General features: G+C 42.3%; 2 protein-coding genes across 4 annotated transcripts; one reads left to right on the plus strand and one right to left on the minus strand.

Moving 5' to 3' along the window:
- Positions 1-8,106: 8,106 nt before the first annotated feature.
- Positions 8,107-17,226, plus strand: LOC110489418 (cell division cycle-associated protein 3). Of its 2 annotated transcripts, none has more exons than XM_036947907.1 (6): positions 8,107-8,258; positions 8,639-8,796; positions 13,008-13,125; positions 13,721-14,632; positions 14,721-14,800; positions 16,878-17,226. In XM_036947907.1, exons 2-6 carry the CDS (start codon positions 8,659-8,661, stop codon positions 16,968-16,970), a joined length of 1,341 nt encoding a protein of 446 aa, XP_036803802.1. In that variant the 5' UTR covers positions 8,107-8,258; positions 8,639-8,658; the 3' UTR covers positions 16,971-17,226. The 2 variants fall into 2 exon arrangements, with proteins under 2 accessions (XP_036803802.1, XP_036803803.1); XM_036947908.1 differs by lacking the exon at positions 8,107-8,258 and adding an exon at positions 8,461-8,483.
- Positions 17,227-17,835: 609 nt separating this feature from the next.
- On the minus strand, positions 17,836-27,158 carry LOC110489429 (guanine nucleotide-binding protein G(I)/G(S)/G(T) subunit beta-3). Of its 2 annotated transcripts, XM_021562142.2 has the most exons (10): positions 26,825-27,158; positions 23,048-23,170; positions 21,643-21,788; positions 21,070-21,078; positions 20,480-20,543; positions 20,100-20,262; positions 19,872-19,938; positions 19,213-19,414; positions 18,719-18,935; positions 17,836-18,446 (listed from the first exon to the last, which is right to left on the minus strand). In XM_021562142.2, exons 2-10 carry the CDS (start codon positions 23,102-23,104, stop codon positions 18,340-18,342), a joined length of 1,032 nt encoding a protein of 343 aa, XP_021417817.1. In that variant the 5' UTR covers positions 23,105-23,170; positions 26,825-27,158; the 3' UTR covers positions 17,836-18,339. The 2 variants fall into 2 exon arrangements, with proteins under 2 accessions (XP_021417817.1, XP_021417822.1); XM_021562147.2 differs by lacking the exon at positions 21,070-21,078 and having other exon boundaries at positions 26,825-27,157.
- Positions 27,159-27,742: the final 584 nt, after the last annotated feature.

Consider the following 27,742-nt stretch of genomic DNA (forward strand, 5'->3'; position numbering starts at 1 on the left):
GCTCAGTGACATTCAATTTGGCACTGTCATAGGATGCCACCTTTCCAACAAGTCAGTTTGTCAAGTTTCTGCCCTGCTCAACTGTAAGTGCTGTTATTGTGAAGTGGAAATGTCTAGGAGCAACAACGTCTCAGCAAGGAGGTGGTAGGCCACACAAGCTCAGAACGGGACTGCTGAAGCGCGCGTCTCTCCTGGGTTGCAACACTCACTACCGTGTTCCAAACTTCCTCTGGAAGCAACGTCAGCAAAATAACTTCGTCAGGAGCTTCATGAAATGGGTTTCCATTGGCTGAGCAGCCACACACAAGCCTAAGATCACCATGTGCAAGGCCAAGCGTCGGCTGGAGTGGCGTAAAACTCCCCGCCATTGGACTCTGGAGCAATGGAAACGCGTTCTCTGGAGTGATGAATCACGCTTCACCATCTGGCAGTCAGTCGGACGAATCTGGGTTTGATGGATGCCAAGAGAAAGCTACTTGCCTCAATGCATAGTGCCCACTGTAAAGTTTGGTGTCGGAGGAACAATGGTCTGAGGCTGTTTTTCATGGTTTTGGGCTAGGCCCCTTAGTGAAAGGAAATCTTAACGCTACAGCATACAATGTGCTTCCAACTTTGTGGCAACAGTTTGGGGAAGGCCCTTTCCTGTTTCAGCATGACAATCGCCTCGTGGAAAAAGCGAGGTCCATACAGAAATGATTTGTTGAGATCGGTGTGGAATAACTTAGCTGGCCTGCACAGAGCCCTGACCTCAACCCAATCAAACACCTTTGGGATGAATTGGAATGCCGTCTGCCAGCCAGGCTTAATCGCCTAACATCACTAATGCTCTTGTGGCTGAATGGAGTCCCTGCATCAATGTTCCAACATCTAGTGGAAAGCCTTCCTAGAAGAGTGGAGGCTGTTATAGCAGCAAAGGGGGACCAACTCCATATTAATGCCCATGATTTTGGAATGAGATGTTCAACGAGCAGGTGTCCACATACTTTTGGTCATGTAGTGTATGTTGCATTGCCCAACATTGGCAATTATCAAACAAAAGTTCAAACGTATGCCTACGATTTCTATCTGCCAATGAAAATCATCATAGCTGTTCTCTTGAATCAGACTTCCAGTTCCCCTTGTCAAGTGAAGTCATACAGTATGTTTTTAACAGTTGGGGCAAATAATATTTCAATTTAGGTAGGGGAGGAAATATAATCTTTTTTTTTTTGTGTGTTTTGTTTTTATTATCATGAGTTGAATTCCAAGTCACTTCTTGAATTAGACCTCAGACCTGGTGTTGACCCTTGAGTATGTAGTCATAGGAGTTTTCATGGTTGACCTTTAACTGTGACATCTACTTTTCCCCCTTTGACCCTAACGTGAACACTTGCCTTTCACCTTCCATTAACAACCCCAATTAATTTGTACCAAATTAAAACTCTCACCCCTCCCTTGTAGTTTTTATGTTGTTTCTTTGTACAAACCCCAGGAAGATACAGTGTGCATAAGCAAATAGTTTTCGCTGATTCATCTTGCATTTAGATTAAAGCAAATCCTTTTAGAAAAGTAGGAAAGACGGCCTGCGCCAGCGTTGTGTAGATTGTAGGGGATTAAGGGAGTGGGAGAATGGGTGTAGTTCTGTGTTTTGCTTCTTCCCATTCATTTCTTGTCTTCCTCTTTCATCCCTCTTCCCCACCTTTTTCTGCTCCTCCTTTACAGTCACAACTTCAACATATGTTAGTCCCACTTTGTGTTGTTATAGACAACTTGGTGTTCACGTCTGCCATTGCTACCTCTTCCTTCCTTCCTGGTCAGATCTCAGTGGAGTCTGTGGAATTGTGGGTAGGTTCAGATTTCCAGCAAGCTAATGCTGCTGTGGAGGTAAGAGAGATACACCAGGGATATAGGAGATAAAACAGGACAATAAAATATGGACATTTTACACATCGTATCGATCAGGAATAAATCCAGCATATGCCCAAACATACTATTTAAGGTCTTTACATGTACTACACTGAGTGTACTGAACATTAGAAACACCTGCTCCTTCCATGACATAGACTGACCAGGTGATTCCAGGCGAATGCTCTGATCTCTTATTGATGTCACTTGTTAAATCCACTTCAATCAGTGTAGATGAAGTGGAAGAGACGGGTTAAAGAAGGATTTTGAGACATGGAATTTGTATGTGTGCCATTCAGTAGGTGAATGGGCAAGACAAAAGATTTAAGTACCTTTGAACTGGGTATGGTATATAACGGGGAGCCAGGCGCACCGGTTTGTGTCAAGAACTGCAGAACTGCTGTGTTTTTCATGCTCAACAGTTTCCTGTGTGTATGAAGTATGGTCCACCCCCCAAAGGACATCCAGCCAACTTCACACAACTGTGGGAAGTATTGGAGTCAACATGGGCCAGCATCCCTGTGGAACGCTTTCGCCACCTTGTATAGTCCATGCCCCAAGGAATTGAGGCTGTTCTGAGAGAAAAGGGGGGAGGTGTTCTTAATGTTTGGTATATTATGCCATTGCACATTTTCACTTGACACATTGGGTAATTCTAGTGTGTCATTGACCTAAAGTATAGTACACTATAGAACCTTTATCAGAGTTCACATTAGCCCTCGGGCATCCCCAGTGACGATTTTAGCATGTCAATCCTGGTGGGCCCTCCAAAAAAACAAGTGGAACTAGGGTTGCAAAGGGTCATGAACTTTCCCGGAAATTTTCAGGAAATTTTCCAAGGGGGACGTTAAGCCCAGGAATTTTACTTAAATTCATCAAAAAAAGTTAGCTTATAACTGAACCTTTTTTGTGGGATACACATAAGGCAATTCTAGGTCTTGTGGCATATTTTGGTTAAACTATCCCCAATTCAATTGAATTGCAACCCTCTGCATGCACAGTGCATTCTTCCATCACATGTACAGCTGATTCTCAAGATCTTGCACACTAATGAGATGCTATTGAGCCCACACTTCTACACTGTCTGAGCCAAGGACTACATGCTTTCTGGTAAGTTTTGATTACAATACTGGGGAGGTGAATACATTTTATATGACATGTATACTTTTTTTGTTAACTAGTAAATAGTAGCATTCAGCAAAGTGTGTTTAAATCATTTCTAACTTGTTAACAATTTGTGCTAGTTAGTTTTGGCTACCATGTGGGTTTTAGCTTGCTTGAGCCTGCTAACTGAGGAGAGTTAATTCACCTGTTTCCATACATTTTTCATTTTTAAACAACTCATTTGTAAGATAAATGTTTTAACTAACTGCTTAACTATTTATCTGTACATGGAATTGTATTTGAGTTGTTTTTCATTCATTTTTCTAATCTTTACAGGAAAATGCCACGTGTGGAGACATTTCACTGCAGCTAATGTAGAAGGAAAAGCTGTGCACATTTGCAAATACTGTGCCAAATCATATGTGAAGAATGCAACAACGATGCAGAATCATCTTGGTTTCTCAAATGATTGCCTCGCCTGGTTCACCAACTACTTCTCTGATAGAGTTCAGTGTGTCAAATCTGAGGGTCTGTTGTCCGGACCTCTGGCAGTCTCTATGGGGGTGCCACAGGGTTCAATTCTTGGACCGACTCTCTTCTCTGTATACATCAATGAGGTCGCTCTTGCTGCTGGTGAGTCTCTGATCCACCTCTACGCAGACGACACCATTCTGTATACTTCCGGCCCTTCTTTGGACACTGTGTTAACAACCCTCCAGGCAAGCTTCAATGCCATACAACTCTCCTTCCGTGGCCTCCAATTGCTCTTAAATACAAGTAAAACTAAATGCATGCTCTTCAACCGATCACTACCTGCACCTACCCGGCTGTCCAACATCACTACTCTGGACGGCTCTGACTTAGAATACGTGGACAACTACAAATACTTAGGTGTCTGGTTAGACTGTAAACTCTCCTTCCAGACCCATATCAAACATCTCCAATCCAAAGTTAAATCTAGAATTGGCTTCCTATTTCGCAACAAAGCATCCTTCACTCATGCTGCCAAACATACCCTTGTAAAACTGACCATCCTACCAATCCTCGACTTTGGCGATGTAATTTACAAAATAGCCTCCAATACCCTACTCAACAGATTGGATGCAGTGTATCACAGTGCAATCCGTTTTGTCACCAAAGCCCCATATACTACCCACCATTGCGACCTGTACGCTCTCGTTGGCTGGCCCTCGCTTCATACTCGTCGCCAAACCCACTGGCTCCATGTCATCTACAAGACCCTGCTAGGTAAAGTCCCCCCTTATCTCAGCTCGCTGGTCACCATAGCATCTCCCACCTGTAGCACACGCTCCAGCAGGTATATCTCTCTAGTCACCCCCAAATCCAATTCTTTCTTTGGCCGTCTCTCTTTCCAGTTCTCTGCTGCCAATGACTGGAACGAACTACAAAAATCTCTGAAACTGGAAACACTTATCTCCCTCACTAGCTTTAAGCACCAACTGTCAGAGCAGCTCACAGATTACTGCACCTGTACATAGCCCACCTATAATTTAGCCCTATCAACTACCTCTTTCCCAACTGTATTTAATTTATTTATTTATTTTGCTCCTTTGCACCCCATTATTTTTTTTATTTCTACTTTGCACATTCTTCCATTGCAAAACTACCATTCCAGTGTTTTACTTGCTATATTGTATTTACCTTGCCACCAAGGCCTTTTTTGCCTTTACCTCCCTTCTCACCTCATTTGCTCACATTGTATATAGACTTGTTTATACTTTATTATTGACTGTATGTTTGTTTTACTCCATGTGTAACTCTGTGTTGTTGTATCTGTCAAACTGCTTTGCTTTATCTTGGCCAGGTCGCAATTGTAAATGAGAACTTGTTCTCAACTTGCCTACCTGGTTAAATAAAGGTAAAATAAATAAATAAATAAATAAAAAATCTGGCCAAGTGCATAAAGTTCCCTCAGAAACCTCTGACAAACCCCAAGCAACCTCTGACAAAATCCCTCTACTTCTATTCAAGGTGAAAATTATGAATTGGACACCTTATCGATAGCAACAGCTCATAGTCCTCCTGAAATTAGAGTTTTCTTTGACTGTGGAGGAACGCAGTCAGAGAAATGCTGATGAATATCTTGCTCAAGCTGTGTATGCAACTGGTTCACCTCTGATGCTCACAGGCAATGTGTATTGGAAGAGATTTCTGTATGTTCTTTGCCCAGCATACACCCCTCCAACTAGACATGCTTTATCTACTCATTTGCTGGATGGATGCAAAGTTCAACAGAGTTCAAGTGAAGGTCAAGCAAATCATAGAGAAAGCAGACTGTATTGCAATCATCTCTGATGGGTGATTGAATGTTCGTAGGCAAGGAATAATTAACTACATCATCTCTACCCTTCAACCAGTATTCTACAAAAGCACAGACACAAGGGACAATGACACACCGGTCTCTACATTGCAGATGAGCTGAAGGCAGTCATCAATGACCTTGGACCACAGAAGGTATTTGCACTGGAGACAGACGATGCTGCGAACATGAAGGCTGCTTGGTCTAAAGTGGAGGAGATCTACCCTCACAGTACACCCATTGGCTGTGCTGCTCATGCATTGAATCTGCTTCTCAAGGACATCATGGCACTGAAAACAATGGATACACCCTACAAGAGAGCCAATGAAATGGTAAGGTATGTGAAGGGTCATCAAGTTACATCAGCAATCTACCTCACCAAGCAAAGTGAGAAGAATACGAACACCACATGGAAGCTGCCCAGCAACACCCGTTGGGGTGGTGGTGTCATCATATTTGACAGTCTCCTGGAGGGGACAGGTCGAAAAGCATTAAACATTTATGGCAATTTAGCTAGCTAGCTTGCACTTGCTGGCTAATTTGTCCTATTTAGCTAGCTTGCTGTTGTTAGCTAATTTGTCCTGGGATATAAACATTGAGTTGTTATTTTATGCACAAGGTCCTCTAGTCCGACAATTAATCCACACATAAAACGGTCAACCAAATCGTTTCAAGTCATCTCTCCTCCTTCCAGGCTTTTTCTTCTCTTGACTTTATATTGCGATTGGCAACTTTCATAAATTAGGTGCATTACCGCCACTGTCTTCGTTCGTCTTTCAATCACCCACGTGGGTATAACCAATGAGGAGATGGCACGTGGGTACCTGCTTCTATAAAGAGGCAAGACTTGCAGCGCGATCTGCGTCACAAATAGAACTGACTTCTATTTTAGCCCTTGGCAACGTAGACACTCGTTGGCGCGTGAGCAGTGTGGGTGCAATAATTGAATAATATAGATCTCTACATTTATTTTGCAACACTCGCGCACAAGACGTGAGCGGTGTAGTCAGCCTGTGAGCTATGTTGTTGATGTAAATTGAGAAGAGTGTGGGGCCTAGGTTTGAACCTTGGGGTACTCCCCTTTGCAACTGATAAAACATGTATTTCTTGGGGAAAAGAAGAGCATTATTTGTGTGAGCTTCTTTTTTTATGGCAGGTATATTCACACTGACACTTAATATTAGCTTGATGGCGATTCGTTTTACCAATCTTTATGGTGCAATGTTATTTGCAATTGTATAAAAATATACTTTAGGCCTGCCACCTGCGTGGTGCAAAGGACTGTTTTATTTGCACCTAGTAAGAATGTTTCATTTTGTGAGAACCCGGTTCATGTGAACATATACAAGTTTAAAATTCTTCTTATAGTCACTGTGATAGTAAATGTCCATTTCTATTTTTTCTATTAATGCCAGGGGAATCCGTAATATTTTGAAAAGGAAATCTTTATTTTTGTATTGTAAGGGTAAGAGTGCAGGCTTTTATTTAATTTAAGAAACTCATGCCTGTTCCACAGATACTGCGTTTTGGAAGTGTCAATGGGGGAATGATATTTGGCTTTCATTTGGTACCAATCGGTTAGCAGTTATTTTAAAAGTACATTTTAAGGGTTATAAACTGAGTCATGAAGCAAATAATACAGGGAGATGGATTAGGCTATTGGTGGATGTCAACCACATTAATTTCATTGTTGTAAATACTTAAGCTACCAATAACAAGTTAAGTAACTTCGATAGGAAAATAAATAAAATTGTCTAAATTTCCATTGGCCAAAATAATATGGGGTGGAGATTTTAATACAGTATTACATGATAATCTAGATAGATGGCCTTCTTTGTTTTCTCAATAATGGGGTTAGAGTTTAATTCACTCCTTTGTTTTTCATCCTTGCATATAACAATTCCAATATAAGTTACCTTATCTTTCATTGGGATTCCATATACTTCCTGTAAAACACAGTCCTAGAAAACAAAGAAGAAATTGAACCTCTGGTTACTGAGAGCTATTTAATTAAATGGCCATGTTTTATTGTCCAAAGCTGAAGGGTTATCCAGATCGGTTTGTCTCGTTATCACTTGATTTACCCCCTACAATTGTAAAGGGACTTAGATAAGTATTTGTGTTTGTCAAACGCAGTCAAGCATCGCTCATGTCACCAGAATAAGACCCTCGACATTTATTGGAAAGGAGTAATCAAGATCACCGTGCAGTTTCAACACCCTGTGAAATTCATCATAACTTTTCATCTGTAGCCTAATAAACTGCATGCTTTCCTTCGTCATAGTGGGAGGACCATACAACATATCATCGTGTGGCTCGATATTATGGTTATTATATCAATATTTGCCCATAAAAGCGTTTCCACCACCATTTCAAGATCCCACCATATCATGTCATTGCTGTAGAGTAGACCCAAATAGGACAAAAATACCCAGGATATGGCTTCTTTTACAGCACAAAACAGCAAATGGTAAATTAAGTTACTAGTATCTGCTGCAAGGACTACTTTGTATAGAACGTTATGGGTTTATATACATCATTGAACTTTACTTATCTATAGGTTTTGCACATAAACAGTATTTTTCTCTGGGCTCTTTCCATGGGTATAGCACAACCAAACATGCTCCTTCACAAACGTATTTCCATTCACGAGATAAGACTGCGGCTTTCAAATAATGTTGCATTGCACAACATTCAAGAGGCTCAAGTTCAAATCCGCAATGCAAGGCCAGAGATTGTAGGTTTTAAATTGGTTTTCAGTAGCAAACCACGCCCATTTTAGACGTCGTAGTTGCAATCAGCCAATCTCTGTTGGGAAGGCGGAGGTACCAACTTCACTGATTGGCTGGTTTGAAAATAGCTAAATACATTATTTTTCGCAATTTAAATCCTCATTTTTTGCTGCGAAAAAGTGGAAGGACACTCACTCACTTCAAGCGAAACGTGCAAGGTAAGTAAGTCATTGTTTGCTGAAAGGTACTTTATTACCTAGCAGATTCATTTGAATCACATAGAAATAATCGAAGAGCAAGAACCATGTTTTGCAGCTAGCTTTAATATAACATTGTTAACTGAGTTTAGCCACCCGAAGGCTTTAGTTTAGCTAAGGTGACTTGTTAGATTGTGTCGGCAAACTTGCTCAATCTAACTTTTTACCAATCTATCCACAATAATTGTAAATGGACTAAATTTGTATTTTTTTTATTTTTTTATATCTGTCTTGAAAAATAAAAACGCGTTTTTAGCTAAGTTAGCTAGAAAGAAGACAATGAATGGCACAACAGACTCGCTTTAACTTTAATGTAAACTTTTATCTAACTTCTGTCTCAGGACATTAGCCATCTATCGTCATGGGATCCAGCGAGAGCAAGGTTGCTGTGGCCTCAACGCCCAAACATGACCCCAGCCATCGGATCAAACACGACCGTCTCTCTCAGCTTGTCGACCCACGGTCTCCATCTGTAGCCATTGACCGCACACCCATTCAGGTAACGTTAACTGAAAAGGGACAGCATTTGAAAATGGTTTATTTACTCTTAACTCATGCATTTGAATTCAATTAGAATACTCCTATCATGTGTAATTGTTCTGTTTACTGTGTCTGTAAATTACTGTCTGTTCTGGCTGTATATTTTGTCTAAACTGCCAGCACCATTTCACCAAGTCTAGTTCTGGGTAAGTGTATTTTACGAATATAGCCCCACAGTGGTGTTATAATACCCATAAAACGAGGGAAATAGTTCCAATCGTTATACCATCATTAATTCATCATTAAATCATTAATCATTAATTTAGAAACCATTCAAATGAAGGTCTGTGTTTAACGTAGGCTTACCCCGGGGGGATGTTTTTGATGACCTCGCAATCTCTCTCTAGGCTCAGGTGTAAATTCTAATTATTTAACACCCCCCCCCCCGCCCCCCCCCCCCCCCCCCCCCAAAAAAAAATACTAATTTGACTACCATAAAGAAATGCAAATGCCTGGATTATCTGTAATAGGGTAGCCTAGTGGTTAGAGCGTTGGGCTAGTAATCAAGGTTGCAAGTTTGAATCCCTGAGCTGACAAGGTACAAATCTGTCATTCTGCCCCTGAACAAGGCAGTTAACCCACGGTTCCTAGGCTGTCATTGAAAATAAGAGTTTGGTCTTAACTGACTTGCCTAGTTTAATAAAAAAAAGTGCTGAATCTAGGCAAAGTTAATCCAGAAATGATTTCCTATCTAATTTAGTTATGTAATAGCAAATTAACAAATTGGCAATATTTCTTTAAAGGGACAATTCTGTGAAGTGTCTTGTGCAAGTTTTACATTTACAATACCTATTAGCAAAGGTGTCAGCTAGATGCCTTGTAGGGATTTGTAGTTTTGCATGATGTCCACTTTGATCCTAATTAGCATTTTAAAATCTGAGTAAATAGAGCTGACTATTGATAAACTTCCTTATGCGAGAGTTACATTGTTTTCAAAATGTCACTCGGGTAAGCTTACACGAAGCACAGCCCTAATTTTTAAAGTGCTTCTAATATCCTCTAATATCCTGGGTATTATGACACCACCACTGTGGGGCTCTATATAAAAGTGATTTCTGATTCACTTCCTGAATTGATTGTACATCAAATACACTCCCCCCCCCCCCCCCCCCCCAATCTGTGCCAACATTACTAGATTGAACACTAAGATTACTAGAGACGATAGGGCAGAGATACTTTCTCATTCCAAAGTCATGGGCATTAATATGGTGTTGGTGCTGCTTTAACAGCCTCCAGTCTTCTGGGAAGGCTTTTCACTAGCTGTTGGAATATTGCTGCGGTACTTGGTTCCATTCAGCCACAAGAGCTAGTGAGGTCTGGCACTGATCTTAGGTGATTTAAGCCTGTCTCACAGTTGGCATTCCAATTAATCCCAAAAGGTTTCAATGGGGTTGAGCTCAAGACTCTGAAGGCCAGTCAAGTTCTTCCACACCGGTCTCAACAAACCACTTCTCTATGGACTTTGCTTTGTGCATGTGGGCATTTGTATTTATTAGGGATCCCCGTTAGCTGCTGCCAAAGCAGCATCTACTTTTCCTAGATTTCAAACACATTAAGGCACGAAACAGTACATCATATAACATTATTACACCACAACATATCCACAATACAAATGGTGTAATTCCACTATACAACAATATTGCAATGTACGTGTGTGTAGAGTGTGCATGCTTGTTTGTGTGTCTGTACCTTTTGTGTGCGTCTCTTCACAGTACCCGCTGTTCCATAAAGTATATATTTTTGCCTGTTTAATTTTTTTTTGATTCTGCTGTTTGCATCGGTTACCTGATGTGGAATAGTTCCATGTAGTCATGGGGCTATGTAGTACTGTGCGCCTACCCATGGTCTGTTCTGGACTTGGGGATTGTGAAGAGATATTTTCTGGGGTATACATTGGTATCCGAGCTAGTAGTTTAAACAGACCGCTCGGTGCATTCAGCTTGTCAACACTTCTTACAAAAACAAGTGGTGATAAAGTCAATCTCTCCTCCACTTTGTACAATGAAAGATTGACATGTATTTTATCAATGTTAGCTCCCCATGTACTTTTAAGGGATGGCCATGCTGCCCTGTTCTGAGCCAATTGTCATTTTCCAAGGTCCCTCTGTGGCACCTGACCACACGACTAGATAGTAGTCCTGGTGCGAATACTTGGGCCTGTAGGACCTGCCTTGTTGATAGTGTTAAGAAGTCAGAGCTTTATTATGGTGTTTCTCCCCGTCTTAGCTACTGTTGTATCAATAGGTTTTGACTATGACAGTTTACAATCCAGAGTTACTCCAAGCAGTTTAGTCACCTCAACTTGCTCAATTTCCACATTATTCAGTACAAGATTTAGTTGAGGTTTAGTGAAATTTGTCCCAAATGTAATGCTGTTAGTTTTTGAAATATTTAGAACTTATTTCACCCTTGCCACCCATTCTGAAACTGTTAAGTGTTAGTCATTTCAGTAGCTGAAGTGTATAGTGTTGAGTCATCTGCATACATGGACACATTGTCTGAAGCCAGTGGCATGTCGTTAGTGAAGGGGGACGACGACTAAGGGGCCTAGACAGCTGCCCTGGGGAATTCCTGATTATGTTGGAGAGGCTTCAATTAAACAACACACTCAGTGTTCTGTTAGTTACTTGTCTATCTACAATATATAGCAGGGGGTGTAAAGCCATAACACATCCTTTTTTCCATCTGCAATCTGGGTTGGTAACAAGCTGATTGGTCAGCTATTTGAGCCAGTAAAGGGGGTTACTATTCTTGGGTAGTGGAATTACTTTTTCTTCCCTCCAGGCCTGAGGGCAATCACTTTCTAGTAGGATTTAAATTGAAGATATATAAAAAATGAGTGGCAATATCGTCAGCTATTAACCTCAGTAATTTTCCATTGAAGTTGTCAGACCTTGGTGGCTTGCCATTGTTAGACAATTTTCACTTCCACACTCACTTTAGTACAGCGCTTGTCTTTTGTAATTTAGTCAGATGTAGTGAGTGTTTGTTGCTGGCATGGCATGCCTAACTTTGCTAATCTTGCCGATGAAAAAATCATTAATGGAGTTGGCAATTTCAGTGGAGACATGCAGTGGTTGCTGATATTGCCAACAGGCAAACTGCCTCTGCATACATTTTTTTTTATCTTAGTCCTGAAATAAGTTTATTTAAATAAAAATAAAATCAATTTTCGGGATTTCAGAGTTATCCTTCCTGATGTCGTTTCACCCCACATGGATTACGATAGCTTCAGCTCCCGGCATCTGTAGGAAGCAGACTTGTAATGTCTTGTGCTATCCTGGAGCACCAGTACAAGGTTTTTGCTGCGGGAACCAAGATGTTTCTTACAATAGATCTGCCGGTGACGACAGCTGGTGCAATGGCTGTGGAGGTTTGGCTGTTCTTTTGCCTCGAGTGGTTTCTTAAACCCCCTCGGGTACCGAACGGCAGTGGGGCACGATGGACCCGAGCCAGCTGTAGTATCCATCGTAGATGATGAATGGGCTGGTCTCAGGCAGACTCACTGTCTGAGGGTGGTAGCGCTGATCTGAGACCGAGGTAGAAGCCACTGGAGTGTAAGACGGAACAGAGGGCGACGGCGCAGGTACCCCCGGATCCGATCTCTAATCGGAAGATGGTGCCGGAACCTCTGGCTCCAGGACGTTGAAGCCGTTTCTGGTCTGGGTTTAACGGGAATGGACCTTTCCCAAACTGTTGCCACAAAGTTGGAAGCACAGAATTGTCTAGAATGTCATTGTATGCTGTAGTGTTCGTTGGAACTAAGGGGCCTTAGCCCGAACCATGAAAACAGCCTCGGACCATTTTGTCCTTCACCAAACTCTAGTTGGCACTATGCATTGGGGCCGGTAGCGTTCTCCTGGCATCCGCCAAACACAGATTCGTAAATCGGACTGCCAGATAGTACCAGATTAATCACATTTTACCATGTGTGTATGTAATGTCTGTCCCAGTCAAACGTTTGGACAAACCTACTCATTCCAGGATTATTCTTAATTTTTTACTATATTCTACATTGTAGAATAATAGTGAAGACAACTGTGAAAAAAACACATGGAATCATGTAGTAACCCAAAAAATATATTTGAGATTCTTCAAAGTAGCCACCCTTTGCCTTGACAGCTTTGTGCGTGCATGCATGCATACAACAAGAATGTATTCATCTTTCAGGTGGGTGGAACCGTCTCCTGTGTCCCAGTTGTGGAGAGTGTATGCTCCATTCTAGCCAGCGACCCTCGGTCACCCTCAGTCGGTGTCACCCGCACCCCAATGAAGGACTCCATGAGCGGTAAATATCTTAACCAAGTGGCAAAGCTATCCAGTCAAGCACTGGAAGGCCGTGAACATCTGTGCCTCACATACTCCATTTAAAAAAATCTTAGCTTGAAAAACTAGCCTGTGATAGTATTGTTTGTCCCTTTTGAGAAACCGTAGCCAGTATAAATTCCTCAATAGTCAGAATTAATCTATGAACTCAATTGTAATAAATTTTTGTAATATATGTCAAAACTGTTTCGGATTAGAAGCATGTGCACGCCTTTAGGTCCAGGGGTGGGTAAACTTTTTGGTCTGAGGGGCATACTGGGACATAGTAATTCAACAAATAACTTGATTGAATGAGCTTGCTGGTCATATATGTAGTTTTCCCAACCCTAATGTAGCAGGCATAGAAGAAACGCCTGAAACTAGACCAATCAACCAATCCAGTAAATGTGGTGGAGTTAAGATGGCATGTTGCCTTGTTAATGTCTGAAGTGGTAGTCTTTCCATTTCCCTTGAAAACTGGAATGTTGTTGGACTCTGCAGAGGCTACCCCCTACCCAAAACTGTGGATGCAGCATTGCCTTTTTGTCAAAGTTGTTGTTTTTATTTATTTTTTTCAGTGACAGTTAGCTCCTTCGCCCACCGCCTCAGTATGCTCCTCCACAGTGACTCTGTAGAAAGAGTTGCCCCTGTGCCCTTCAAGTTTCCCAACTTCAATGTGGAGGAAGAGGCCGTGGTAGAGGGAGAGTTAGGCTCCAGTGAGCCCCTTCTCTCCCCTCAGCCATCACAGGTCTCAGGTGACATGATTCAGCCCTCTCCCCAGAGCGTGGCTAGTCATATGCTTCTCATCCAGAGTCCCTTCGTTCTCGTGGGGGAAGCCCAGATAGACGTCGAAGCCGATTTCACTCTGGAGGAAGCCGAAGAGGCCAAGGAGTCTTCACTACACAAGCGCCTGAGTATGAGCTTGATCACCTGCCACGATGGTGTCGCCCCATCGCCGACCTTCGCCGAGGTGCACTACGACAGCCCTGCATCTCCTCTCCCTGAAAATGCTGCTGCTGAACTCCACAAGGAGGAACCTGACCATGCGAAAGCCCTTCCCTCGGTCACCTCTGACCCCGCACAACCTCTGACTCCCATGGCTGAACCATCCATCCCCACCATTACAGAGGTAACTGAAGTCACGGTTGCTACAGAGATTCTTAAAGTGGAGGTCCCAACACCAGTGGAGGAGCCAATGATGCCTGTAACGGTGTCGCCTGTTGTACCATCCACCGCAACCACTGGCCCCAGAGTGAGCCAGCAGCAGCCCCAAGCCACTGGGATCCGCTGCCCCACCTTCGACAGCAAGAGCCCCAGTCAAGTGGTGTTCAAGCCCCAGTGGCTAGGGAAGGGCTTCGGGGCCACAGGGGTGAGGGCCAGAGGTAGAGGAGGCAAGGGGGGCTTGTCCTCTTCACCACTCTCCGTCCAGGTTGGAAACAAGAATGCAGCCAATGAGAACAAGGGGCAGTCGGTCAAACAGAAGCAGAGAGGTACGTGGGCGTCTTTGTTGATCATTTTTAGCAGAGTTTCCCTTTTTTCCCCCTTTTATTTTTAACTCTCTCCTCTCCTGTGTGGCAGACAAGGCACTAGTGGCTGAAGGCCGCTCCCCTCTGCAGATGCTCAAGGAGACCAACTCCCCCCGGGAGCAAGCAACACAGGTATTTATCTGGTGTACACTAGGGCTGTGACAGTCATGGAATTTCAGATGATGGTTATTGGTCATCGTTATAATCATTTGAATAGGAGCATTGTGGGAGTCCCCATTCAAGTCAACAATGGTTGGATGCGGCCGTTGTGAGACCGTCACTATCTGGGCAAGCGGTTTTCAAAATGGTCTTTTATTTTAACCGAACCTTAACCACACTGCTTACCTTAAGGCTAGGCACCACAGTTTAATAGGTATTATTTTCTTTCTTTACTCATCAAACTTTACCAGCTGAAACTAAAGTGTGTGGGGGAGGGGGGGGGGGGGGGGGGGGGGGGGGGTACTTGTCTGTTGACATTAGACATAACTACAGGGCAAAATGTCAGCGTGTGACCCTATGTAAATATCCTCATGCATTTACTTTATGTAAAGCTAATTTCTCACTAATCACATTAGGCTACCGCCCTATGATGCCATAGGCCTATGTTTTCCTGTCACTCTGTTTTTAACTTGGAATACATTTTCTGGAGCAAGGAAATAAATGTTATTTTTATACAGCTAGAAGAACCATCCCCACATTTTATATCAAATGCCACATCTCCCCTGGAGGAAGCGTAAACACTCCTAAATGCATCAAGATCACATTTTATAATGACTGAAGTCTGTGGATTTTTCAGTCCAGTGTTTAGGCACTTGGGGCAAATCAAATAATGTACATGTTGGTTTATTTGAGACGTGAAATAAAAGCCACTGTTGGCTGTCTGGTTGATCGCTGCTACAGTAGTTATCTTCATCTCAACGCGCTGCTGTGGGATACCTCCTCTACCTGTACTGCCTCGATCGGCGGCTCAGAAAATTATTTTCTTTCATTCACTGCTTTTCTCGCATTGGCTAACTGAGATCGCCTATTTTTATTCACATACTGTAGGTATCTTCTTCGATTCTCATTTTGTCTCGTTTTACATTGATTCTTTGCAGGAGATTTTGTTTAGTTCAAATGTCTCAGCACATTTTCAATCGGGTAGCTGGAAAGGCCCTTTTTTAGATGCCAGTAACCAATCGCATGTCAGGAAATTACTAATCTTTCAGAATTACGTCTACAAAGGATATAGCCATGTATGGAATAGTTAACAATGTGCTCCAGAAAACAAGCTTTTGAATCAAATAAAAAAATAGTATTTGAAGTTCTACATGAAACATGCTGTCAAGAACAACGTTTATGGTAGGTGTAGTTGACGGCGTTGGGATAAATGATACTCTATTTTTATACTTAGATTTTTGTACATTTTATGGAAGTTGCAAAATCACAATCAGAAAATGTGAAAGATCACACTGTTTGCCTGTGGTGCCTGGCCTTAAGACCAAAAAGCAAAATGTATTTATTTTTTTAAACCATTTTGACTTTGCCACTGGCACAACTAGTGGGAACCCCATTGCGAGTGTACCCACCAATATGTGCTGTGATTTGTTGAATCAACTGACATAACAAAAAAATATATTCAACTAAATGGTGACATCCGTTAACATAATTAGAATGATCATTCTACATTGCCATGGAAGTTATTGCATCACAATACCAGGCAGCCATTGTTTATTTGCCAATCGGTTCAACAGTCAAATTGCCAGGGTCAGAGGTTGCAAGCCCATTCTCTGTGCTACAAGACCTTGCTTGTTTCAGCAAGGAGCAACAAAGTTTCATGTTGTAAAGAGCCCATGTTACTTCGGAAACTGACTCTACTGCCTGGCAGTCCCGTCTTCAGTCAGATATTAGTTTCAAAATAATACAAATAAATGTTTTTTGAAGAGAAACATATTTTATTTTCATGACTGTTGTCATCCATAACGGTCTGTTATACGGTAATTGTGCCTGCCCTAATGTACACACACTTTTCCCTCAGGGAACTATCTGCACATGTGCTTGCATCGATATCTCACTCTTGCCATCTCATTCTTTCATGTCTGCACACTAAAGCCTAAGGAACAGGATTGCTCTATTTGGTGGGTCAGGGGAAAATGAACATTCACAACTGTTTTTAAACCTCTGGTCTAACTGAAAGGTTCTGTCTCTCTCTTCCCTCCCTGCCCATCAGATGAAGCTGAAGATATCCACCCCAGACAGACAGAGGCTGGGTCAGTTGGACCGGAGAGTCCTGACTGTGTCCATGGACAAGGAGAACCGATAGATGACTGTTGCAGAGGAACATGCACAAACACTAACTGGCCAGTGTATAGAATCTTGCCATTTTTCTATCTGTCTAATAACGAGCTTTTTTAAAGTGTACAGTCTCTTTTTAACTGACTTTTTCAAACTGCTAACAAATTATAATGTGTACATTGTTTTTGGAAGTGCCATCGATATGATTTGTCTTTATTTCAAGTGTCTGTATCATTGTATTTGCTATCCTGTCCTTTTATGTAAATAAATTTGCTTTAAATCTATTTTTGTGTTAACTGAATACACCTATAAGGGGAGGTACATGTTTATTAGTTGAAAGGTATGGCTTTACTTAGCACCTTAAGAAAAGGGCTTGACAAATGTAAATTAATGATTTACTATATGCACAGTCTGTTCTGATGGTATAGAAAGGCTGTCCAACTTGTCACGTGTGTGTGATGCCATTGGAAAGAAACGTAGCCACTTCACATTGAGATATTGTGCTGTACAGAGTCACTTATGTTTCGCTTGCACAACAGGTGGTAAAACAAACCACGAGTGTAGCCGCTACTGTCACTTAGATATACACAACCAGGTGAGGTTCCTCCAGTCCTCTGACGAATGTGAAATGTTGTGGTTTTTGTTCAGCTGCCTTTTTGTGTCAGTCCACCATACGATCTATTATCATCCCATCTGTCCAGCCATCGGGAAGTAGGCCAAAAGATTAGACCCCAACTCATGGTAAACATATCCTATTAAACACAGACATGCGTCAACTTTCAGACCCACACTAATGTAGAAATCTGCAAGCTAAAAAAATGTGTTCAAATGTGACTGTAAAAATAAGGAAAAAACCCGGAACTAACAAGGGAATTCTAACCAACACCCAAACATCTGTTCGACACAAATTTTAATGCTTACACATTCATCCTCTGACAAAACATTTTAACTCGCCTCATATAAAAGTATGTAACCTAGTTATTGTAAACCTACAGTCTTATCAGTGGTCATTTTTAAAATTTATCTTATCCTGTTATTTCATCCAATTCTCTACCGTTTCCATTTTGGCAACTGCTCTTTTGACATGAATATTTTCCTGCATTTCCTATAACGCTAGAATTCAGTTTTTAACCTTGACAAATCATTCCTTCATTGATACAACAATCCATGCTTTTCTACAAAAGTCCCCCACCCGCCCAACTCTAAACTTGAGTTAGAAGTAGGAAGAGACGAGACTTTCTCATAATCCTCTCAAATCGAATAAGACTTGGCACAATAAAAAATAACCTCTCTAACCCATGGCTTCCTAGTCCCCCCTCTTCAATCTACCAGTTTTTCATGATACCCTTCCTCTATCTCCTCTTAGTCTTTCATTCTCTGTTCTCTAGAGGACTGGCTCAGTTCCATATCTTCAGGAAGCTGTCCCAGGATCCTGTGCAGCATGCCATTCCGTCCGAGGATACTCCGATGCAGCTCACCCTGTTGTCATGACCAGCCAGCACTCCTGAGCCATGAAGAGAATTACATCAGTATAGAATGGATGCAAATATTGTTTGCCTACATTGCATCCACATTCTCTCCCTCTTTCTCCCTTCGTCCCACTCGCATTCTCCTTTCTCTTCTCACCATCCCCTCTACTTACCCATACTGACTCCCTCTCTTTCTGCCTCCAGTCACCCTCTCTCTCCCCCTGCGTATTCACCCTCTCCTCTCTCTCCCCTGCGTACTCACCCACTCTCTCTCTTTATCTCCCTTTCTCTCTCCCTCCGTACTCACCCACTCTCTCGGCTTTAAGCATGTCCCAGATGTTGACGTTGAAGTCATCGTATCCGGCCAGGAGAAGTCGGCCGGAGAGGGACGCGGCGAGGGAGGTCACCCCACACATGATGCCCGAGTCCTGGTAGGTGATGAGCTCCTGGTCTGCCCTCAGGTCGTACAGCTTACAGGTGGCATCGTCTGAGCCCGTTATAACCGCATTACCATTGGGGAAGAACTGGACAGAGTGGAGAGGTCAGAGGTTGGAGGTCAAAGGAGTGGTCTCTCTGGTGGTCTGGAGAGCTACAGGGCGGGTGTAGGCTTTTGTTCACCTCATTAAACGAATCAACTGTTTGAGCAAACAGTTGCATCAAATTCATTTTTTAAGTTAAAATTATATTCCTTAAATTTGTAAAAACGTAGAAGTCTTTCTCCACGTGAACTGCTGGGTGCAATGCATCTGACTATCAAAATACTAAACTATCAATAAACAAATAAATGCTGGAGTTGCTCACCCCGATGGCGTTGATGTCACTCTCGTGGCCGCTGAACGTCTGTCTGCAGGTGGCTTCCCTGATGTCCCACAGTTTGGCTGTGAAGTCACACGCCCCCGAGATGAACATCTTGAAGTCGGGGGACACGGCCAGGGACATGCAGTCACCCAAGTGGCCCGCGAAGATGGTCTTCTCTGTCCCTGTCTCAATGTCCCATAGAATACTATAAAGTTTGGACGGAATAGGAGGAGAGGATGGATATAGAGGTGGGCAAAGAAGACGGCAGGGGCATGGCCAAAGAAGAGAGAATTTAAAAAATATATATAATTTAACTAGGCAAGTCAGTTAAGAACAAATTCTTATTTACAATGATGGCCTAGGAACAGTGGGTTAACTGCCTTGTTCAAATGTTTACCTTGTCAGCTCGAGGATTCGATCTAGCAACCTTTTTGGTTACTGGCCCAGCGCTCTAACCACTAGGCTACCTGCCGCCCCAATGTTTAGGACACCATTGCAGAAAAGTAATAGATAAGACTATGCAGATCAAATGAAGGGTACAGTACAAGCCATAGAATTAGAATGATATGGTAACATTAACAGATTGGACTGATCTCTGGTCAGTCATTGTAACCCCTTATTGCACACAAGACTCATAGAGACTCCCATCTCTATGATCTTACCAAGTGCAGTCGCCAGAGCTGGTGATGATCTCACTGTCGTTAAGGAAACGACAGCAGGACAGGTAACCTGGGCAATAAGAGAACACCATCAGATAAACACAAGCATGAGAGATTGCTGTATTGGATAGACTATATAAATACTACCTCGTATGTTCTTAGGTTGAGTTTGATCGAAATGACTCATTGTTAAACGTGTTGCCAGTAATGCTGTCTTAATGAGTGCGGTACCTGTGTGCGCGGCCAGCTCACGCATGACCTTGACGTTGCCGTCCTTGCCCTTGAGGTTGTAGATGGAGCACATGTTGTCGAGACCGCCACACGCCACCATGTTCCCTGAGGGCGCGTAGGCACACGTCATCACCCACGAGGACTTCAGAGGGATTGCGTTCACCTGAGCGGAGAAGCACAGTGATTCCTCACGGGGACCAGTGTGTATGTGTGTGAACGCGCATATGTCAATGTGAGCACTTGATATTACGGTATATGGTTGATATTACAGGATATGGTTGACATTACAGTATATTGTCATGACATGCCATATTCAAGCAAAAACACTGTCCCATGACCGAAACTCCCCAGACTGTAAACTCAGCCGCAGTCCTCCATACCTTGTTGGTGGTCAGGGTGTCCCACACTATCAGCTTTCCATCTTGAGAGGCACTGACACACAACCTGGTAGAGAGAACAAGTCAGGAGTAGAGCGACAGAAACAGACAGCGGGAGAGAGAGAGACAGCGTACAGTAAAAGATGCAGCAGCTCAAGGTAAATAGACAGACAGATCGATAATAGATACAGAGACTATTCTGTCTCAATGGCAACATGTCTTCACTATGACTGATCTAAAAAGCCATGACATGGTAACTGACTAATGTTTCCAGGTGTTTCCCGGGACAAATGATGATGGGGATGATGATGCTGGTGATGATGATATAGTGTGCTATGTAGTTATGTCGAGCCACTATGGAGGAGTGTGTGTGAATATGTTGTCTGTTCAGTGTTCACAGTTGCCAAATGAGTTCCCCTTTTGAGGGACAATAAAGTTGTATTGGATTGTATTGTGTTAAGACCGAGAGAGGCATTGTAACAGAACCTCTAAGCCCAGCACTGGTTAAGTTAGTAAAAGCTGTCTTTTAGACCCACTAAATGTAGGACACCCCAAGTATTGTAAACCCAGGAGAAGCTAATAAGCTTACTAACTTGCTACAACTGAGAAAGAGAAGAGATAAGATGAAATGAGAATATAGGGAGAGGTAAGAAGGAGAGGAGGACAACATGAAGGGTAAAAGGTTGGTTAGTGCACATTCAAGTTGTAGTATCAGCAATAATTAATTGATTCAGGGGTAATGTTGGTTTAAAGTGTTGCCAGACAGTCAGTTAGTGTTTCCTGGCTCCACTAATTCATCCAATTAAAACAAGGGATGGAATTGCCACACCAATCCAATTAACCAATAAACGCAGAGCACCACGTGACGCCTGTTTTAAACTATGGCAGTATTTGTAACAACAATATGTTTGAATGAACGGATGAGCAGATTAATATATATATTGCTATAATGGCTAATGATAGAGCTAACATAAATTATTGAGCGATTGAATGAATACTTAAATGAATACTTGAACGACTCGACAAGAAATCCCCAGGAAAAGAGTGCAGGCTACAAGTCTGTGAAGGGTCATTGTCCACTTTGAGCTAGTGGTCCAGTTTGTGTGTGTATGCATGCCTGTGTGTACGTTTTGTGTGCCTGTTTGTGTGGGTGTATGTGTGTTTACTTGGTGTCAGTGCCCCAGTGCATGGCATAGATCTTGGCCAGGTGACCCCTCAGCGTCTTCCTGGTCTTCAGCTGGACACGCCCCACCAGCGTCGTCCCAGCAACCGCCTCCTGCAGGGTGGTGTCCTGCACTACCTTTCGGGCCTCCTGTAGAGTGATGGTTGTGTATGGTCATGTTATGGTTATAATAACTATGGTCCACTTAAATATGGCTAAAACCACTGTCATAACTATTGTAATGTTCAAGGTGTGCTGCTGCAACCTGGTCTCAGAAGAAAACGTATTGCATTTTACAAAACTGCTGTTTACACCTTCTCCTCCTGCCTTTGGACGAACAGAGCGGTCAGGGGTGGGGATGTATGGTCATAGCGGTTGTCATAGATATGACTGTGGTGCTATGAACACCTATACGGAGAAGGACAGTGATTCCTCTCTGGACCGTAAGGAGAATCAGAACAGTTAGGATGTTATATTATTGTATTATAATCTCTTTTAGCCCAAGGGATAGTTTTCCAAGAGTCCTTAAGAAATGTTTTTAAAAAAACATGTAGAAATTAGAAAAACAACAAAAGCTGAAATTAAAGCACAAAAACAAAGTTTCACATTCCTATTACCTAGACATATTATGAGTAACACCCCCCCCAGCCCCTCCCCCCTCCTTCCCCCTACCCACATACCTCATGTCCACATATGAATTTAAATACAACATAACATATTACTGGAACTTCATAGACCCACTCTAGTCATTCAATACATTTTATGAATTCATCTCTTCAAACAACTATTTGGCAAGTTTTTAAAACTTTTTGTCAAGAAGTTCCAGGACTTCACTGCCCTGAGGTAAAATCTCTTTTGCCCAGTTCTAATTAGGGTTTTTGTGGTCTATACGTGGCCTTTGATGGTCTATAGGATGATGATTCTTGCTCAGTTTATGGTTGATGATCTTGGTAAAATGTTCAGCAAAATGCAAATAGTTTAATAAAGTACTAGCATATGAGATCCAAGGAACACAGACAGGCGTTCTATTCACACTAGTGATTGATTATTGCCTAGCGGTTAGAAAGGAGACAGCATCCGGAGGGCTGCCAGTTCGAATCCTGTGTCTGACGGTAAGAAAATGGGCGGGAAGTGAGCTGGCAAATAGAGGGTTGCTGGTATCAAATCCTAAATGACATTGCCTGCCGTGGTGCTCTTGGGCAAGGAACTTAGCCCCCCACAACAACAGCTCCCCGGGCGCCCAGTGTGGCAGCGCCCGCAACTCTCCAAAACCTGTATATGTACTGTATGTGTGTGTACTGTGTGTGTGTCTTTGGGAGGGGTTGACTTAAAAGCGGAAGTCAAAATTTGGTTGGATGCTGTGTGCATTTGATCAATAATGTGATCTTAATTATTGGTTGATAACTGACAGTGATCTGATCTTTGAGGTTGTCCGCCTCCTTTCGCAGCTCCTCCATTTCGCCCATGGCAACGGTTGGTAGGCGTTGTCACCGATGGAGACAGGAAGTGAAATCAGGTGAGCAGACGTAATCCTGGGGAAGAGAGAGGGAAAAAAATGGAAAATGGTATTTGATCAGTTAATTGTCCATTCTTCTCACTGTAATGTCAATGTCTTGTACCTGTACACAGCAACACATGATATATATATATATGCATGTTACCAGCTTTTTAGATCAAGGTCTACCCTTTTCTTTGTTGTTTAGCTACTGTTTTGCAATTCAAACCTCCCTCAACTGCTTTGCAATCCCTCACAGACACACACACACATACACACACACACACACATACACACACACACACACACACTAATACCCATACACTCACAAACCCACACCCATAGTCAAACAAGCTCACTTGCACAGATATGCATATGCACGCACACACACACACACACACATACAAGCGTGCAACTACATGAACTATATGACACATACGGCATATACATGAACACACTTTCCCACCCTGATTGTAAACTCAAACCTGCATGGTGTGTCATCTTAATGCTCACACTTTTCTTGTTTGACATCTCTCCTCATCCTCATGCTTATACTAGCTAAGCGAACACAGTATTTACTCTGCCCTTTTCTATCTCAATACACTTTAGTGCCATAGACTTTGAAAGCTTTCCAATCTTACGTCAGCCCGGAAAGCACTTGTGTTTTTTTGATTCCAGTGATATCACTTCACAGCGCTCTAATGATGCAGTTAATCATGTCGACTGAATCAATGAGGACTGAGTAGTTTTTTCACAGACCAAAATATTCTAAGTTTAGGCCTACTATACAGTAAAGACAAAAAGTCAGAATCAACTTTCTCAAGTTTCTTTGTCACATTATCAAATAAGGAACTTTTAAACTGGCAATGGTATCAGACTATTCTCTATGAAATCAGAAGATAACCCTTACTTTAAAACACTCTAAACATGATAATCACATAACATAACATTTAATGTAACATCCACACATCTAATAACATGTTTTCATAATATTTGTGACAGATTGAATTATTTGGATCGTACTCTTTCTTACCTTGAAAACTACCAGGAGAAGAATAGCCTTATATCCCTGGCTTTGATGTGTTTCTGTTTCTTTGCTTCAATCTCTCTCTCTCTATTTGTCTAAAGTGTCTCTGTCAAATCTCATTACCAAATTAATTTGCCTCTCATTTGTTTGAGGAGAAAGGTAGAGGGAGAGAGAAGAGGCAGTGACTCAGAGAGTGAAAGATATTCCCTTTCTGTTGTTCCTTGCTGTTCCTATCTGTCTAGTACTGTAGGGCACATGCATGTATGAAAACACTGTAAATTGTAAGTCTAAATATAGAAATGCCTAAAACAATTAACCCTAAGGCGATTGCATCCATCTGATGTTAGCTGCGCTCATAGGTGTCCTGCTCCCTCACCTAAAGGGAGTAGTATCCACAATGGTCACCTTATCTAGCCTTCATCTGATTTAGGCCATATATTTGGTTCCCTGAGAAAATTAAATTTATAAATAGTACTAACCCAATAAAACGGGACCGTTTTTTAAAAAGTGTTTCAACTGTGCTATTGCCCTTTTGCCATCCTGTCCCTGAGACCCTGGCCTGCCATTGTTGCATGTGATTAAATGCCTGCTAGAGGTTGTCGCAGAGTGGAGTGCATTAACACAGAGAGAGAGGGGGGTGGGAGAAAGAGAGAGAGAGAATGGGGGTGGGGCTGTGTGTAGAGGCGACGCATGAGAGAGTGAGTTTAAATCCTAGTGGCTGAGATTTTAAAGGAAGCCTTTTGAATCAAATCTGCTCTCATCCGATTACTGACTGCTCTTTGCATCTGGATAAGAGGTGGAGAGAGAGAGGGGCGTGATGGAGAGATGAGAGAGGGAGGGGCAAACTGGTGGTGGTGGATAAGAGGGAGGGAGAAGGGAGAGAATGGGGTGGTTAAAATCTAGGATAGGGTGAGAGAGGTGATTTCTGTATTAAATGGGCAATGAACTAGAGCTAGTGACTGTAGGGATGTGTAAGTCGATCTTGTTTTCTTCCTGTAAATGTTTCACCTTTTCACTATTGACACGCCATTAGTATTGTGTCACATACTATTAGGCAGATTGAAAAACGGTGACCGGTGGCCATCCCTTAGTGAGAATTTAGCACTAAAATAGGCTTTTCTGAGAATGGGACTGAAGAACTGTTTCCAATTTGTAGCAAGACACTTCAGTTTTGATTTGAATGACAACACCTTGAACTGTGTTTCCATGCTATGAAAGGGTCTAACACAAAGTACCAAGTTTCAGCACCTATGCCAGCTAGACACCCACAACACTAGTGATACCACTGGCAGAGAATCAAATGTATTCCAAAATGGATGTATCAGAGAGAACACTTTAAAATGCTCTTAATAAAAACACTTAAACAAATGATGTGATCATTCAAATGGACTGCGTTAGCCCAATTCGGATTTTGTTTTCCCACTAATTGGTCTTTTGCCCAATCACATCAGCCCTGAAAAACATTTGAGGTGAAAAGGTCTGATGTGATTGGTCAAGACCAATTAGTGGAAAAAATATGAGAATTAAGCTGCATGTGTAAACGGTCTGTCAATGGGGAAGATACAATTAATGTTTTCCTTTAAGATTATCTGTAAGCAGAGTAGGGCATTAGTAGTGCAATAGCAATATTACATGCCTTATAATATATACATCATATGCAAATCCTCGTTATGATGAAATGTAAAACATTCAATAAATATATCCAATCCAAGTTAATGTTCTTTTTCCATGTAATCTCAAAGGAATTGACCATGCTTCCATACTTCTTAAATTAAATTCCCTTCCATGTTGTAGAGAGAAAATTAATCGATTTTTACAGTATTGATGAACTGTTTGTTCTTTGTCGCCATTAAACGGCACCCTCGTCAGAGTGCTATCAAATGAAATGGATACTTATCCCACAGACCCCACTCACTTTGATTATATGAGAAAATCAGGACACACTCAATCCAGAACTAAAAGTACTTCTACACTCCCCCAAACTAATCTGGCGGCAGCAGGCAGCTGGTAGCCTAGCGGGTAGCCCTTTCCTACAGTCAATTACCAAAAGCGCCCTCTTTGGCCTCATGGGTGGAATGTTATTAATATTTTTCATCATTTCATCATTAATAAAGATTATGTTAAAAAAAAAAAACGGATGACAATCCTGTGTTTCTACGTCAAACAGTGCTGCTACGTTTCAGTCTTCTGTGATGTAATATTGGGATGCAAACTCTAAATGTAATACATTTCAACTCTATATCTGACATGGTGCAGGTGTCTTATTTTTTGAAAACCGTGTGTGTGTGAGATGTATGCTTTTGTTTAAGACTACCAAGAATCACTCTGGGTGACCCTGATTTAGCCCACTGCAGTAAAAGGTTAAGAGCATTGGTCCAGTAACCAAAAGGTCACAGGTTTTAATCCCCGAGCCAAATAGGTAAAAAAAAATATGCCGATGTGCCCTTGAGCAAGGCACTTAACCCAAATTGCTCCTGTAAGTTGATCTGGATAAGAGTGTATGCTAAATGACAAAAATGTACAAATCTGTTTTAACCAAGAGCTCCATACAGCACTACTGTGACCAGAGTGTTCACGCATCTATTCACATATCCAATCAAAGACTACAAACAAACAAAAACAACAATTGAGGTGTAAAAGAAAATGATATGTCTGCCCACTCACCAAATAAGGAAGTTCTCCAGTGGGTTTCTTAACCTGTTCTCACTTTTCAGGGTCCCTCTGTTTGGTTGTCATATGTTTACCCCTCTTCTGTTACTAGACTTTCAGTTTTTTTATTCAGTTTTCCTGTCACACACAGAATGGATATTCCACCCTCTTGCTCTCTCTGTCTCTCTCTATATCTCTCTCTCACACACTCTCTCTCCTGTGAGGAACAGATGAGGATTGGAGCGGATGAAGAGAGATCAGGGATGAAGGGATAAATCCAGCGATGGACAGAGAGAGAGAGAGGGTGAGGGGGGTGAGAGAGGGAGAAAGAGAGAGACAAAGAGAGAGAGAGAGAAAAAGAGAGGGAGGGAGAGACAGAGAGAGAGTGAGAGGGAAAGAGAAACAGAGAGAGAGCGAGAAGGAGAAACAGAGAGAGAGAGAGAGAGTGGGAGACATAGCAAGAGAGAAAGGGAGTGAGAGAGAGAGAGGCGAGCAAAGCACACCAAACAACGTGGGCAAACGTGTCATGGGGTCAAAAGACAGGAACCGGTCCTGCGTTAATAAAAAAATGAAGTAAAAAATGCACTCCTGGCCATGGTTTTTTATGGTGTGGTATGAAAGCATGTGACTGGCAGGGGGCTTCAGTGTTTTGTAAACTTGACAAAAGTATAATATAAGAAAAGCCAGCAGCACAGACAGGGACATGGGGACCAGACGAGGGGACAGTGGTGACGTTGTTAACTCACGCGCACACATCTCAGGCCACCAGGGAGAGAGGATCCTCTAGTACACCTGCATGAATGAACCTCTAAGGCCAGCACCTCAACCTGCCTAACAATGACCTGATGAAGATACCCATGTGGCTTTGTAGCAAATGTAAGAATAGAGTAGATTCTATTGTCCTCTGAGAAGGACATTCTCTTTCTCAGGCTC

The sequence above is a fragment of the Oncorhynchus mykiss genome, chromosome 2 (genome assembly GCF_013265735.2).
Source record: "Oncorhynchus mykiss isolate Arlee chromosome 2, USDA_OmykA_1.1, whole genome shotgun sequence".
In the NCBI taxonomy this organism is placed as follows: domain Eukaryota; kingdom Metazoa; phylum Chordata; class Actinopteri; order Salmoniformes; family Salmonidae; genus Oncorhynchus; species Oncorhynchus mykiss.

Excerpts from the sequence above, each read along its gene's own strand:
- LOC110489418 (XM_036947907.1), top strand. The coding sequence starts at position 8,659 with ATGGGATCCAGCGAGAGCAAGGTTGCTGTGGCCTCAACGCCCAAACAT. Across the intron at positions 13,126-13,720 it reads AATGAAGGACTCCATGAGCG|TGACAGTTAGCTCCTTCGCC; the intron begins GTAAATATCTTA and ends TATTTTTTTCAG. Across the intron at positions 14,801-16,877 it reads CCCGGGAGCAAGCAACACAG|ATGAAGCTGAAGATATCCAC; the intron begins GTATTTATCTGG and ends CCTGCCCATCAG.
- LOC110489429 (XM_021562142.2), bottom strand. The coding sequence starts at position 23,104 with ATGGGCGAAATGGAGGAGCTGCGAAAGGAGGCGGACAACCTCAAAGAT. Across the intron at positions 21,789-23,047 it reads ACCTCAAAGATCAGATCACT|GAGGCCCGAAAGGTAGTGCA; the intron begins GTCAGTTATCAA and ends ATCACTCTACAG. Across the intron at positions 20,263-20,479 it reads ACACCCTGACCACCAACAAG|GTGAACGCAATCCCTCTGAA; the intron begins GTATGGAGGACT and ends TTCTCCGCTCAG.